At 41.7% G+C, this 16,107-nt stretch overlaps 1 protein-coding gene across 5 annotated transcripts in view; it reads right to left on the bottom strand.

Annotated features, from left to right (window-relative positions):
• The window catches only part of RASGRP3 (RAS guanyl releasing protein 3), a 130,589-nt gene that overhangs the window by 13,130 nt on the left and 101,352 nt on the right, over nucleotides 1-16,107 (bottom strand). For 4 of the 5 annotated variants that reach the window (XM_032410275.1, XM_032410276.1, XM_032410274.1 and 1 more), the window contains 4 exons: nucleotides 15,467-15,742; nucleotides 9,153-9,230; nucleotides 5,557-5,673; nucleotides 2,142-2,257 (listed from right to left, as the gene is read on the bottom strand). In XM_032410275.1, coding sequence (XP_032266166.1) covers nucleotides 2,142-2,257; nucleotides 5,557-5,673; nucleotides 9,153-9,230; nucleotides 15,467-15,742 — 587 coding nt within the window. The remainder of the gene's footprint in view (nucleotides 1-2,141; nucleotides 2,258-5,556; nucleotides 5,674-9,152; nucleotides 9,231-15,466; nucleotides 15,743-16,107) is intronic. The other variant, XM_032410277.1, reaches the window with a different exon arrangement.

The following is a 16,107-nucleotide window of genomic DNA, read 5'->3' as shown; positions in this document are numbered from 1 at the left end:
TCTCATCTGTCCTCTCTTGCGTCCTCCTGTCTCTGAGGAAGTCATGCTCCCATCCCCTACTCTGCAGTCTCCCAGGACACAGCTCCTTCCAGGTTCTGCGCAGTCTCTTCACCCGCTCCTTCCTCTGCGTAAAGATACGCTCGCAACTTCCCCGCCTGGAAAATGTCTTTCTTCAATCTTGCTTCCATCCCTGGCACCTGTCTTTTCTCTCTTCCTTTTCTTACTCCCAAAGTTTTCAAAAAGAATATTAATTAGAGGGTTTTTTTCCCCCATTTCCTTCAATTACTCTTCCCTCCATATAAACAGGCTTCTAACCCTACCGTTCTGTTGAAACTGTCACAATGATGTCCTCAGTGGCCTTTTCTCACTTTTTTTAAAAGATTTTATTTATTTGACAGAAAAGAGAGAGAAAGAGCACAAGCAGGGGGAGAGGCAGAGGGAGAGGGAGAAGCAGGCTCCCCGCTGAGCAGGGAGCCCGACATGGGGAACGATCCCAGGGCCTGAGATCATGACCTGGGCTGAAGGCAGACACTTAACCACCCGAGCCACCCAGGCACCCCCTTTGCTCACTACTTGACGTTGTTGACCTCCTGGCTGCATGTGACATGCAGACAGGGTTTCTCCTTTTTGACACTCTCTCCTCCACGCACCCCTGTGATTCCACACAGCCCCGTTTCTCTCCTGCCTCCCATGCTCCTCCTTCTCTGGCTCTCCTGCAGGATCCATGTCTCCCTTTCGTCTGCATGTGGGAGGAAGGGTCCCCACGCTGCAGTCCTCAGGCCCTAAGCTCATGTTGCTCTCAACTTTCCCAACAGAATTTGCTCTCATGCCCGGGACTTCAGCTTGCTCGGCTGGGCTGAAGACCTAGCAATCAATATCTCCAAAATTGTTCTCTGAATGTTGGTACCATATCTACAGCTTGCTAGAATCTCCTCCTGGATGTTTTACTCGCCTCTCAAAATCAACATATCTCAGCTTCTTTGACAAAAATCATGTAAGCTATGAATATTTCAAACCTTCATTTTTAGAAAAAAATGTATTTATATTATCTTTTCTGGAACAGTGTCAGGTCCATCTAAAGAACCAGCAGAAAAAAGAAACGAAGAATAGGAAGTGATTTTAAGTTCATGTCCCACCTACATGTCACGGACAGAAACAAACTAAGGGAAATGGGTAGTTAGCAGGTAACTTAAATTTTATTTTGTAAAAGAAGTTTATGTTTCTAATAATTTAATTTATTTTAAAAGTATTCTTTGTTCTAGATATACAATGAAGATGAATTAAGGTTTTAAGATGTTATGATAAAATATCAAGGCTTTCCTTGGTGTATTGAATTACTTACAGATTTAATTTTTTAAAAATTCTCACACCAACAAAAATATTAAAGAATTCTAAGGTGATATAATTTGGACATTTCACCAATATAAAATCTAACACCTCATTACAGATGATTTTTAAACTAGGAACTAATCTCACAGAATTAAAAATTAAGCAGTCAGATTACTAATGCCAGTGTTTCTCCGCAATATGTATATATTTTATCATTGTTTTCTAATGAGCTGGATCTTAGCCTCTAAAGTCATTTAATTTTCCAGGAATCATTTGAAGCTAAAGAGAAATATATTTTTACTTCATTTATCAAAACAACCTTTGAGCTAGCAAAGAGAGAAACAAAGCGAGGACACTTCTTGGCTATCTGTAGATGTCACCTGCTTTTCTGAAGACTGTAAGTAACTTAAAATAATTTTACTTACTTGGTGAGTTTTAGTCTTGCCCTTAGGTCCACTGATGCTGAGGACTCTACCAGCCTAGGTGTAACTATATTTCTCCCCTACTCTTTTTGATGGAGGCTTGGGGGTTGATGAAATAGCTAAGCAGAAGTAACGTGGGAAATGGAGACTCGGGCTCATTTGCAAATGGGCATCACACTCAACACTGATGGTGCAGTCTGCCCTGTGATTTCATCCAACCAGTCATGTTTGTGGACACCAAGAAAAAAATCAGCAAAACATCAGACTTGTCTCATCAGCACGCTGGGATTAAAGCTGTCAGGATGTACATTAAAGGTATCCCTGTTCTCCTCTGACACTAATTTTCTGCTCAGGACAGTTGCATTAAAATATAACAAAATTAAAACTTACTGATCTTTGTCCAGCACACAGAAGGAATCCAAAAAGGGAAAATTGGCAGCTATACTTTCAAAGTCCTCTTGGGAGATGTACCCATCATGGTCATGGTCATAGTTTCTAAACACAGACTGCAAAGGAAAGACAAATATTTATGGAATAAATATTTATGAGTCAGGCTCTGAACTTACTGGGAAAGCAGTGATAACTAGCATATTATTCTATCAAGGAGCTTAGAATCCAGTGGGAGATAATGAAATCAAGAAGCCTTTATGGTATAAGAAGATAAGTGCAATGCTGAGGATAAAAACAGGGTGCCACGAGGGGAGGGGAGACAGGAGGGAGATTTTAAAAGGTTTCCTGGAGAAAGTGAGGTCTAAACTGAGACTTCAGTTTTAGTAAGAGTTAAGCTTGGTGAATTCACAAATGCCAATACCATGCTGATAGAAAATGAAGCTTTAAATGTTAAATTATCCAAAAACTTCAAGTATACTTTTAATGTAATTCCAGTCAGAATTCCAGTGAGAATTTGTTTTAAATGAACAAACTGATTCTAAAGTTCAAATAGAAGTGAACACGTTAAGAATAGCCTAAAATTGTTTAAGATGAGAAGTAATGAGGGAGAATGTGTCCTATCAGAAATCAAATAATCTACAAAGCTACATTAATCAAAACAACATGGTACCATAACTTACTACAGATAGCAGAGTCTGGAAATAGATCTATGTATATGCAGGAATTTAGAATCTCAAAAAGTATGTTTTCAAATCCATAGGGAAATTAAAAATTATCCAATAATTACTGTTGAGGTAATGGCTAATAATCTTACAAAATCAGTTGCCCCTAAACTAAATTCTAGATGCATTAAATATTTTAATGTAAAAAATAAAGCTACAAAAGTATGAAAGGTAAATAGATAAAAATATTTTTTATATTTTGTGATCTTTGAGTAGGAAACGCCTTTCTTACCATGACATCAAAGTCAGCAGCTATAAATGAAAACATTTTATTACATAAAATGCAAAATATCTGAATCGAAAAAGCTCAGCTAACAAATTTAAAGATAAATGACAGAGAAGATTGTTTGCAATATACATGAGAGCAAAGACATAAAAGGAAAACGGGAGATCACCAAAGTAAAAATACAAATGGCCAGTATATTCATGGAAAATGCTCAATTCTGCTAATAATTATAGAAATGCAAAGAAAACTTTTTTTAACCTCTCAGATAGGAAAACATTAAGATAATTGGTAATTTCCTAGGGTATGAGAAAATAGGCATTCTCATATTACTTGATGAAGTCAATAGCCACAGTCTTTCTGGAGAACAATCTGCTTACTCTCTGACCCAGCAGTTCCACTTAGGGGAATCTGTTTTAGGAAAATAGTTGAACAATGTTACTCAGAGGCATACGTGGGTGTGAGTGTGTTTATGCGGGGGTGGGGGGGGGGTAGATAAAGTCATACAAGATAATTTACAAATTATCAGTGTTTATCCCTAGAGAGCAGAATTCCCACGACCTAAAAGTAAAACTTGGATTCTCCCTATTTTATGAAAAGTTTGCATATTTACAATGATTCTGACTCTATAATCAGAGAAAAATAAAAGGAGTCTTCCATTGCCCTCTGCTAAATCGGATTTTCAAAAAGGTTTGTTAAGTTCTCCCCAGAAACACATGTATGCAAGATTATAACAAGTCTTTCTCCCTTTTTCCTATGGTTTCTGTCTATTCTACTTTATTCGTATTGCCCTATGTAGCAAACTGCTTCAGAAGTGTTTTGGGAGATGACCAAGATATAAATGATCAAATTACTTAATTAAAAATATAACTGCTTAGCACCCATTGTAAGTTTATCTATAGATAACTGAATTGTGCAAAATCATAAAGCATTACCTTTTTTTGCAAGTCCCAATATCAATATTTATCTACAATCAAAATTGCTTAAAATTGACCATTATAGAGTGCCTACTATTTATAGCTTAAAATCCATATTTATGTTGAAAGTACAATCTTTTTGTAGAATAAAATTTAGTATGCAAATTTCATAATAAAACCCAGTCTTTCATTTGATTGAGCCAAAAGTAGGCAATTTATCCAAACTGGGCCAACCTTCCCCCATGAAATTGGAATTGGAGAGAAAATAAGAGAGATGGCATAAGGGAGGAGAGAGGGAGAGAGAGAGGATGGGGGAGAGGGCAAAACAGACTCCCCAAATGGAGCAAAGAAAGTCTTTCAGCAGATAATGGAATGAGCATTCAGAGAAAAGAGTGGGAGAAAATCATTCTGTCTTTCGTTTCCTGGCTCCAGACTTTCCTGAGCTGCAACTCTTTCCTGCCTGGATCCCATCCCCCTTCCTTGGCTCCAAGTTGGGTTTGTGACCACAACATCAACACATGGTCTCCACTGGACCTTATGCTTCTCAATGCCTTCCTTCATCCTTTCTGACCTTTCCTTGCTGCCTCACATGCTCCACAGAACTTTTCTTCCAGTGCACTATAGTTCCCTGGATGATCCAAGACGTAGAACATTCTTTCTTTTTCTTTAACCATCCATCCCCAGCAAAATGTTCATTTTATCCCAAAGACACGATCCTATTGCATCATACCCACCCATTAAAGCAGATGTTTAATCAGGGGTCATAGTTTTTACTGCCAGGTATGTTTCCATTTTCTGCACATTGGCACTTCTACTCTTCTTTTTATTATTTTTAAAGACTTTATTTATTTATTTTGAGAGAGAGAGCACATGATCGGGGTGGGGGGAGGGGCAGAGGGAAAGGGAGAAGCAGACTCCCTGCTGAGCAGGGAGTCCAACTTGGGGGGTGGGGTGGAGGGGCTCCATCCCAGGACCCCAGAATCATGACCTGAGCCAAAGGCAGACACTTAACTGACTGAGCCACCCAGGCTCCCCTCTATTCTTCTTTCTATGTGGAAAATTCTGATAGAGACTTTCCCATCATTAAGTGATGTTTCTGACCCAAATGGCGTTGTGCTGCTGTGTCACAGACCCCAATATATACAGCAAGAGAAACTGTGCACCTACAGGATCTTTTCCTACCCTCATGTAATCAATTTATTGGGCATTTTATTGTGACCCATGTAGGTTTCTCATGAGTAGATTCTAATCCCCAAATAGTCCCTCAAGTTGCAGCGGCAATAGTGGAGGCGTCAAATGCTACTGAAAGAGTTGGAAGTAGCTGAGGGTATTTGGGCAAATGAGAACAGAATGACAAGAAGGGAAAAGAGGGCCTTTCCGGGATACTCCCCCCTAGAGGCCAATGCCAAGTAGAGCTAAGTGTCTGCTAAATTGCTCCTACCTGCTAGAGGGCTGTTTTCATTGACTTCAGCTGATTCTTGGGCAATGACAGAATATTCTGGAAAGAGAAAGGGGCCTTCTAGAGCTCAATCTCCACTCTCTCAACCACTTACCTCAACTAATTTCCTTATGTGCTTGTTGATGACTGTGGGGTCTGGCTTCGGCATCACTCCTGAAGCCCACTCCAGGGGCACCACGGGCTTGGTGGGCGTCGTAGGGGAGGTAGGCTGCTGACAGAGAAAAGACATTTTTCAACTTTATCTGAGACCTTGAGCAATTAGGGGACACTAAGAAAGACATATACATTCTATATATTAATAGTACTAGTAAAAACTTACATATACGTAGCACTTAAATGTTCTGAAAACAAACATCTTTTGCCAATGGAATCTAATCTGTGACTAAATACACCTGTGGATAGTGCATTTTGTTTAGCAGTAGCCTAGATTCCATTATTTTAAATGGAAAAAAAGATATTGCTCTCCCAGCCCACCCAAAAATTCTATCCAAGTTCCCCAAATATGACTAAAACATCCTTAAACCTATATAATACTCCATACAGATTTTTGTATAATATAAAATATATAAAACACCAGTTGTCTAAGTCTTTAATATTTGGTGTTGGTGAAAAATTAGATGTGTGCAGTAAATGGGCCCACGAGAATTGTCAAGTTTATGTCCTCAAGCTGCCACCTCTCTCATTATCCTTAATCCCGGGCGCCTGGGTGGCTCGGTCGTTAAGCGTCTGCCTTTGGCTCAGGTCATGATCCCGGGGCCCTGGGATTGAGCCCTGTGGGAAGCCTGCTTCTCCCTCTGCCATTCCCCCTGCTTGTGTTCCCTCTCTCACTGTCTCTCTCTCTGTCAAATAAATAAATAAAATTAAAAAAAAAAAATCCTTAATCCCTTCTGTTTGGCTAATTAGGTCTTTCTAGCCTCTTCAGTGAATTTGCTTTCTCTATATGTTTTTCCATGTTCTTGCAAGACATTTTCACTAAATAATGTGGAGAAGACGGTGATGATAACACACAACATATTCACACAACACAAGGGAAAAACACAATCCTATCAGTAGACCAGCCAAGAGTGCTGTGCACTTTATTCCTCTCCCTGGGACCCTCAAATAATATAAATATCTTTGCTGGTGCATGCATGCAAACTTGTATTGGCAGGTTTTATTTGATACTGAATTGGGGATAAACATGTTTGCAAGAGGAATTGAGGAGTAACTGTACTGGATTTAAGCCCCTCACAATGTTGTGAGGTGGGTGAGACAGCAGGACCAAAAACTACCTGCTGTCTGGATATGATCACCAAAACTTAGACTCACTCACACACACACATCATACACATCACGGCTCTTTCTATCAAGCTTTTCATTTTGTTCATCTGATGAAGGATAAACCCATGGTTCCCAAACTATATAACAAGGTGCCCCATCCGTAATACAGCAGTGGACCCATAGGGGTACCAAAAGATATTTCAAACTTCCAAGGGAAATACAGCAGTACTCCATATTTGTCAGACACCACGTGAACTACCAGCTTGAAATAGTTCACAGTTCCCCCATTAGGTCCTGCTACATTTCTTTCAATGCTATCATCTCTTTCCAAAGCAAAAAATCAATGTGGAACAGGAAAAAAGGTGGCAGTATTCAATCTGATTCCAAGACATAAATTGTTCCATGCCCAATAGGCACACACATCCATTAGTAAGTAATTGTGGTTATTTAAGAATGAAATTAAAATATTATTTTTATTTCGACATGTATTATTTTTTCAAGTGGGTTCTACATCGTTAGAACATTAATATATATTGTTTGGACCTAACTATCCTAAAAATGGAATTGTGAGGTATTTCTTTTGACCTAGAGGTAGTCTGAAAAAACTGAGACACAAAGTAAAACACAAAGAATTAGTGAGACACGAAGTGTACGCTGTGCAGAGCAAAGGTTCACAGTGGGATTATGTGAGGTCCACCAGCACCAACCGTAAGCACACTGAGTTACAGGCTCTCAGTACTATCATCCTGATAATACTTGTTCTCTAGCGTCAGCATATGTCAAACCAGAGCACAAAACAGGATGACAGATGGAAAGGGATTGGGGAACTGCATTTTCATAGATTCAGAGGATTTTAGCCGTTGGAAGGCGCTTTGAAAGCTTCTGCTTTTATAAAAGATAAAAAAGACTACATTGGATGGAAATGTCTCCAACAATTGGCAAAAATTTATCCTGAAAATAAACTTAAATCTAAAGAGCACCACTCAGGCAAGTGTGCTAACATGGTCATTCCTACCGTGTTCCTGATACAAGGGGTGGCGGGAAAATGAAGGGCAGCGTCCCAGGGTAGAAAAAGCACAGGCGTTGAAGACAGGCCTGACCCACCTCTCAGTTCTCCCACATACTGGCTGTGTGCTCCGTGTGAGACGCCTGTCCTCACCAGACTCCATTTCCTTAAGAGTTAATGAGATAATGATGCCCCACCAGGTGCCCAACAACCAACCGGTAGCAATTAAGGTGCTCGGTTACAGGAAGAGGGAGGTGCAGGGTGGTGGAAATGCCATGTGCACATGGAACAGCTTGCCACCCTGCAATCAGCTTCTTCACACCAAAGCTAAGGAGTGAGAGAAGAGCTCATGAATTCCTTTTTTTCTAATAACTTCGCTTTTCTCTCCAGCTCTTAGGCATGGTAACTTTGCAGAGCCTAGCCCTCATTCCTCCCTTTGGCCTGTATCTCCCCACATGGGTCTGTTCTTCAGTGTCCCCAGGAGATGGGCCTCTGGGGACTGGTGGGGAGGTGAACACGCTGATGGAAACACCATACTCAAGATCGTAAGAACAGATGCTACCAGGTCAACTGACTCAGTCTCAAGTGCATACTCTCCCAGCACGTCACAGTCATTCTGCCTCTTTCGGGCTGATGCTTCAGAATCAGAATAGAGGGTCACACTTAAGGTCCATGTCTCTGGCAACATGCCACAGAATTCAACCGGTAAGGAGGTAAGTCATGAGGTCTTTATCAGAACCCTGATCTCAGGATATGACTCTAAGAAGCCAACATAGACAGTGTTCCCTTCAACATGCAAACCACATCCTCACTGTAAATTTCAAATTTGCCCAGGTATTTTCTTACTAGCACAAAACATCTAAGATACAGTCCACTCACTGAAACTAATGACCAGTGTACTTTCAGTAATGCAATTTCCTCAATCTCAGCGTAGAATGTTTCTTTCCTAAGAGTCAGCCATTAATTGAGACATGATCCAATGTGATACTGAAATTCTGAGCTGAGTCGATCATTAGCAGGGAAATTTGTGAATTATGATCAGGGTCTTCAAAATTTATTAAGCTTAATTTTATGCTAAATGAGATTTTATATTGAAAAGTCTAAACGCTCTTCAACATTAAGATGAGTTCCTCTTTTGTTGGGAGGATGCCCCATAGGTACACAAGTTCTCAGACAGGGACACAACACATAGAAGATAAACAATAAAACAGAGTAATTGGGAATAACGTTCTTCTTTATTAGCCTCTGATATGAAGAAATAATCCTTAAACTGTCAGGGCTCAGCCGTTCCATGGGCAAAATGGAATAATATAGATTTTTAAAATTCTTCAATCTTCAGATCACAAAGCCTCACTGTAACAGGCACTTACGATAAATGACGAACAACGGTGTTTGGCACTGATCCTTAGAGAAACACCACCTACCGATTTAGAATTTCTAGGCTCCAGCACCAGTGACAGTTTGTAAATATCATCTTCTGTGTGGTAGAGGTCCAGAGAAAGCTACAACAAATTAGAAGGGATAAACGATGATGTTGGATCACATTTACTTATTTATTTACATGGCTGAAATATTTTTCAAACTCGATGTGTTAGCTCAATGTCTAATAATTTGAGAGAATGAAGAGCATTAGAAAGATAATATGTAGAGGTAGAACATGAACTTTTAAAAAGAAACAGGGAAACCTAGTATGGCCATCAGCATCCTATGAGTTACATCAGATGTATTTACATCAATAAAAGGCAACACTCTCAACGAGGTAGGGATTGTTCCAGGGTGGTGTATACAGCAGAGGGAGAGGTTCTGGAGTCCGAAGGGCCTGAGTTCAAGTGCTGAGCCTGCCACTGCTTAGCCCTGTCACCTTGAGCCAGTTATATCTTCTCTGATACTCAGTTTCCACATCTGTAAAGTGGAAATTATCATAAAAGTCCCTACTGAATTGCATTTTGATCAGGATCAAATGGAATACTTCATGTGAAGCGCTACACAGGGGCCCTGGTACACAGTGAAATGTCAAGAAACGTTATTTGGTGTTGCAGCTGTTACTACTGATATTATTATTATGTGTGGGGGTCACCGAAGACAAATGATCAAGACGGAATCACAGAGGAACTTGTGAACTAGGACCTAACTCGGAGGACTTGGGCAAAGAAAGAGGGAAAGATCAGGGCAGGAAGGATACCAACTTAGACCAAGATTGAAGAGTATGGATAAAATCAGTAAAACCTAAAATGCATGGTCCCATTCACTTAAAATAGAAGTCATGAGACTACAAATAAGCCTGGATGAGTCCCACCCCCACTCTTCAATGTTAAGGTACCTGATGAATCACATCATTTCATCAGAAGTGAATGTAACCAGGTGCCCTGTTCTTTCTTTGACCACTTAGGCATGAAACATTTAACATATTTGGTCTAAAAATAAAGACTTAATGTGTATGGGTGTGGAGTGAGGGAGAAGAGCGAGGAGGAGGAAGTGGGAGAAAACTCAGAGGCAAAGGACATCTTTCAAGGCTTTATCTTTTTGTTCTCATTTTTAAAAAGTTGGTATTAATAGATGTCATTTTTGAATTAATCATTCATCCATTCAGCAAAGATTTATTGATCATCTAATATGTGCTGAGGACCATTCTAGTCACTATTCTAGCTACTAAATACATTTAAATTAAGGATTTCATACATTGGGTCATATATCGCTTTACCTAGACTTTGTCACCTAGAGATTTTTTTCTAAACATAATAAAATTGACTTTATTATAAAATTGCCCCAGCATCATTTCAGATCTTGAAAATCCTGCTCACAAAGAATGGACACTGTATCCACCTTCCCCTAAACAGTCACTCCTACCTCCAGGGGCTCTGCCTTTTTGCAGGAGAGGAACCATCCCCATATCACAAACCAATGCCTCTAAGGGCCAGCCCATTATATAAAAGAACGAAATGGGATGCATGAAAGAACTCTTTTGATAGAAACATTGGTATAACAATGTCTTTTTTGCAAAAAACATCTTTGCAGATGTAATTACCTTGGGGCCCTGCTCTCTGAGCTCAACAACAAAAAAATTTGTGATAAGTGGAATCTGACATGGATCTCTGGGTTAGGGAAGCAATAGGGAGAGTTGTGGTTCCTGGTGAATGGGAGACAACCACTGCTCAGCCAAGGCAAGTTGTCGTCAGCCTGACAAGTGCCATATCTTCTCTTTTGTCAAAAGAAGCCAGAAATCTGGAGTTTTATATGAAATATCTCCATTATTAAATACTGGCAACTAATTAAAAAATTTTATGATTCCATGTGGGCCAAATAAAACCCATCTGCCATGGGCAGTTGCCCGCCATTTTGTAAATTCCACAATGGAAAACTCTACTGGCTCCTAAGCCTCAAGAAAGCAGGCAGCGCATCCGTCTTTTCTGCCTCTGTAATCCCAGCCACAGCTTGCTGCCTTGCATTGTGAACGCTACATAAACAGAAAGAAAATCAAGTAACAATTCCTTGTTATCAGGAGTTATTCTGGACTTTGATGAGCATGTTCCTGTCCTCCTGATTAGGCCTCTAGTGATTGGCACTGGCATCTGCTGGAGAAGGGATGACAAGCGTGCTAGAACATCTGACCAGAAATCCCAATAACCACATACTATGTAGGGGAGATGCTCTTTCAAAAGAGACAGAACATCCTTGAGTATTTTCATACATCACATGGACAGATATCGGGTGCTATGATGGAAATATCTTCTCCAAATGTTTGCTCTCTGTTAGCGCTGTTGTGAACCTGGGCAAGTCATTAACCTTCTTGGGTCTCAGTCTCCCAGTCTATAAAATGGGAGGCATAAATAATAGGTCCCTCCTTGGACTGCCGTGAAGATTAAATGAGTTAACGTGTAACCAGCGGGGTTTGTTTAGCGAGCGGGCCATAGAGATGGGCACTGCAGGGTTTGGCTCCCAGTCAAATACGACTGCGTGCATCAACGAATGCAAAGCTGCCCCTGGGTTACTCCTGCCAGCTCTTTGCTTTCCCAGCCACAATCCTACCCAGGTGCCTTCTCTCATCGCCTCTGTGTTTTATGGCCCTGCGTAGAGTAACCTGTTGTACTTCCTATACACCTCTATTTTATAATTATAGGCAGCTTGTCAATGGAATTTCAGGAACGCTTGCTTGTGTCTCACATATTTTGAGTCTGACTGTTTTTGAAAAATGTCCTGAGTCACTGTTACAGTTTGCTGCATTTACATCCAAGCCTATCAGCAAAGATGGTTGTGGATTTACTCTGTACATTCAGACCACATTGCCTTGACTGGAGAATTGTAAAATAAAACACACTTGGTCATCAAACTATTGCCATTCACCATTTTTGCAATTCTTCTTCTTCTTTTTTTCTTTTTGAAACTGTAAAAGTACAGGGGGCTTTCCAGTTATTTGCATATACTCAGAATGGTAAAAGTAACTGATAGATCTAAAAATACTATGAAAAGAATCAGATGATTTCATATACCATGAAGCAAGAAGCATCAGCTTTTAAAACTTCTGGTTCCAGGATTGGGACGGATCACAAGGGAAAATGCCTTCTCTAGCTCTTCCCTGAAAAGGGGAACAATCCAAATCCCAACAGTTTAGTGCTGGGGTCCTCCTTCCTTCATGTGCCCAGTGCTATTCAGGGGGTAAGTTTACAATGATAAAAATGGCATCAGAGTCCCTGACTCATAGATTTGGTTCTATAATTAACTCCTTCTTTAGATACCCATGAAGAGGGATAGAGAGATTATTTAATTATTATAGATGCAAAATAAAATATATGTTAGCAATGTTCCTATATTATGGAGTAAATGTCCATCACTGCGGGGGAGGGAGTGCCCCCACCCCTCCACAGTGGGATTCAGAAGTTCCCCATTTGCAAGCCTTTTGTCCTTTAGAAATCTGTTTCTTCCTTTGTAAAACACAAAGCGGCAGGGGTGAATTTACAGGCTCTGGCCTGCAGAGGCTAGCTCTGAGAGTGTCTGTGAGAACCAAGGAAAAGTACGGGGAAGTGTTGTGAAAAGGCAACCAATTATTACAGAAAGTTCAAACATTGCTATGCAGCTCACAGCACAGAGCAGACATTCAGTAGTTGTGGATTCATTTAAGAGTTCTTATTTTCTATCTTCCAGGGCTCTCGATTGTGAATTGGCTTCCTCGCCTGGGGCCAGGTTTAGAAGCAAACAATCACTTTGGGCAAAAACCTGACCTAGAGTCTTGAGGCAAAAGAATGGTCCCTTCGAATGAACCTGCACTTATGTATGCCTTCACATGCATTTGGGCAGCTTCTGTCAATCAAATGGTTCTAATCCCAACACATATGTGCTTCATGAAATGCCCACTGGGCTCCAGTGAACACCTGATGGGAGTCTCCTCTATCTGCATTGAAGAGATTCATCTGCCTGTGGCCAGGAAGAATGAACGTATATTCCCGTGCCCTGAACCTTCTGCTTGGTTGTGGGGAGGAAGGGGGGATGTTGGCTGTAAATAGAAACTGGCTTGCTGATCGATGCTCATGTGTGGGGCTGTGCTATCCTGAGGAGCCACTGGGCTGGAACCACAGAATCAGACTGACACGAGCTTCCTTATTCTCAAGGTTCCACCAGTCCTTATATTTAGAATCACAGAAATTTAGAGCTGGAAGAGATCTCACAAATGAGCACAAAACCCTTTATGAAAAGTCCAGAGTCAAGTCCAGTTAGCAAGGAGACAAAACTAAGTAACTGCACACATAGAGCTAAAAGCTAGATCTCCCACCTAGGATTCTGGTCACTGCAGTACACTAGATAACATTGCTCTTCCTAATTATGGTGTTTGGTGGCTTCTATATTCTCCTTTAATACGAGAGAGAGAGAGAGAGAGAGAGAGAGAGAGAGACTGAGTTGGCATCCTCTTCCTTTTTTCTTTCCTTCCCAGCAAAAAAAAAAAAAAAAAAATGCTTAATCTTTATTTCTAGAGTTCAAATTTTCCATTGGCACCCAAAAAATTTCATTCAAAATCCTTTGATACCTTCTAAATATCTGTCATTATGGTGCTTGCTGCATTCATGACTCAAAATCCATTCCCCTCCTCCAACCCTATCTTTTGTGTGGATGAGAAAATGCCTGAGCGTGGGCACCTGCTCTGCGATGCTCTCCTCCACATGGTAAGGACAGCACACAGACCTGGGGAACTCAGGCCGCTCTGCAGACATCACCTGGGCCTGTGGGTTTGCAGTCTGATGGGGGCTGCAACTCTGGTCACTTATTCATGGAAACAGATTTACATGGCAAATGATTAATAAATGCAGGTGCCTGGTTTATTGTGAGGGTTTTTTTTTTTCCCCAATAGAGAATGTCTGTGTGTTTACTGTTTGCATACAAACTCAGCCCCAAGAGATTCATGTTTCTGGGTGTCGGCCACTTCTGCTTTATACTAAGGTGCGGCTTCCATTACTACATACATTTCAGGGGTTCTGTTTTTTGGTAAACAATTATGTGCTCTAGGAATAGTTTGTGAAAAGGTCTAGGAACCAACACTCTTACTCCAGGGTAGCAGTCCTAGGGGATTCAGGCTCTCAGAGCTTCAGAAGTGTTACTGTTTTCATTTTCCATGGCCATTAAAGGAAAATAGTCAACTGAATATTGCAGCCAAGTGTCAGATGCTTCAGTGTTATAAATCCAAACTGGGAAGTTGCTTCTCCATTTGTTAAACAAAGGTGAAAGAATGTGGTTATGCCTCCTCCCCGCAAACAAAGCAGCCGCCAACGGGGAAGGTTTTCTTCTCTACACCTGTTGGGTCTAAAAGCACTAGCACCTGGAGACCAGCCACAAATGACAAAAAAATACGAATGCTAGATGAATGTCTTCTGTCTGACCCACTTCGTTCTGAAATACAGTGTTCAATTCATCTGTTGAGCTCCTAAATATGCCAGGTACCATGAGAGGTGCTGGGGCTATGGGATGTGTAAGTCAGGTAAACAGGAAAAAAAAATCTATTACAAAGTGATACCTCCTATGGTTAAGAAAGTATAAAGGGCAAAAGCCACACATGTAACAGATGTGTTACTGCTCTGGAGAGGAACAGAGAATGCTCCAGAAAGACAGAGGCTTTTGAATGTGAGCTAGTCATAGGGGTGGGTAGGGGAAGGGATTTTCCAAGAAAGGGCAAAGGCCAGGAAGCAGAAGGCCACGGTTCATGGTGGGAAGTCCACCGTTCCTCAAAGGCAAGTGTGATGTGGGATCAGGTGATGACAAAACAGTCTAGATAGACAATGAGTCTGGAAAGGCCTCGAATGCCAGGCGGCTTTGGGGAGGTTGGCCGTGGGGGCAGGGAGATGACAGAGGAGGTCCTGACATGACCCCAGATTCCAGCTACAGTTGCGCAGGGAGGGCAAAGGGAAGCAGACGAGAGGAGGCCATGGAGAGGGAGGTGACGAACTAGACAGGTGTGATGAAGGAGAGGGAGGGGCTGAGAGCGGGAGGGCCTCTCTAAGAGCTCTGGATGTGGAGCTATAGGGGTGCTGATTAGGCTCCTCCAGACAACGGGAAATTTCTTGGCCCCAAGATTATAGTCTCAATTCATGCTGCTTATAGGGCTGGGCTCCTCTCCCCTCACCCACCCCTGCAGATCTCTCCCGGTCTGCTGGCCCTGCACACAACCTGGTGAATGACTGTCCCAGATGTTCCTGCACCCCCCGTGCAGGGAGGCACACAAGGGCCCTCAGCACAAACCCCGGTCCCTTGAACTCACCGTGAGTAGGTTGATCAGATCCATGTTGGGTTCTAAGTGGTGGGAGGCATTCTGCAGGGACACCAGTTCGCTGAGGGTCACGGAGAGCTGGTGCATTTTTACAATGTTCACTTTGTTGTCCTCCGTCCAGTCTGGGAAAATGACATGGACAGCTATCAAGTCTTTCAAGTGCACGCCGAGGATGGGGATCTTGAAGCCCTCACAGTCGGCAAAGGCCCTGCGGTAGCAGCAGTAATTACCACTGGAGGAGACCAGCTCTGTCATTTCATGCCAGTTCTGAGAACAGATGGAAAAGCAGAGGTTTCAGTCTTCCTTTCCGCCCACCCCCAGGCCCTGCCCTGTGTGGCTAGGACATTCCTCAGCCACTGAGAGAAGTATCGATTGCACCAACACTGATGCAGGGAAATATTAACCTGGAAAAAGAAAATTAGAAAAATGTACTGGGCCTGGCTACGAGTGGGGCAGCCTGTTCTATTCTCCTGCTGAGCAGAAACCGCCTGCACCTCTTCCTGCCTGCTAGCGCTCTCGGGATGTAAAATAGCTTCAAATAGCCGTATTTTGCAATTCATGGAAATATTACAGTCCACAAATATAAGCATGTATCCTATTAGAATATAGTATGTAGTATATTACAGTGTCCT

The sequence above is a fragment of the Phoca vitulina genome, unplaced genomic scaffold, assembly GCF_004348235.1.
Source record: "Phoca vitulina isolate PV1807 unplaced genomic scaffold, GSC_HSeal_1.0 scaffold12, whole genome shotgun sequence".
Lineage (NCBI taxonomy): Eukaryota > Metazoa > Chordata > Mammalia > Carnivora > Phocidae > Phoca > Phoca vitulina.
The sequence above is the reverse complement of the archived record's forward strand: the minus strand, read 5'-3'. Positions and strand labels throughout refer to the sequence as shown.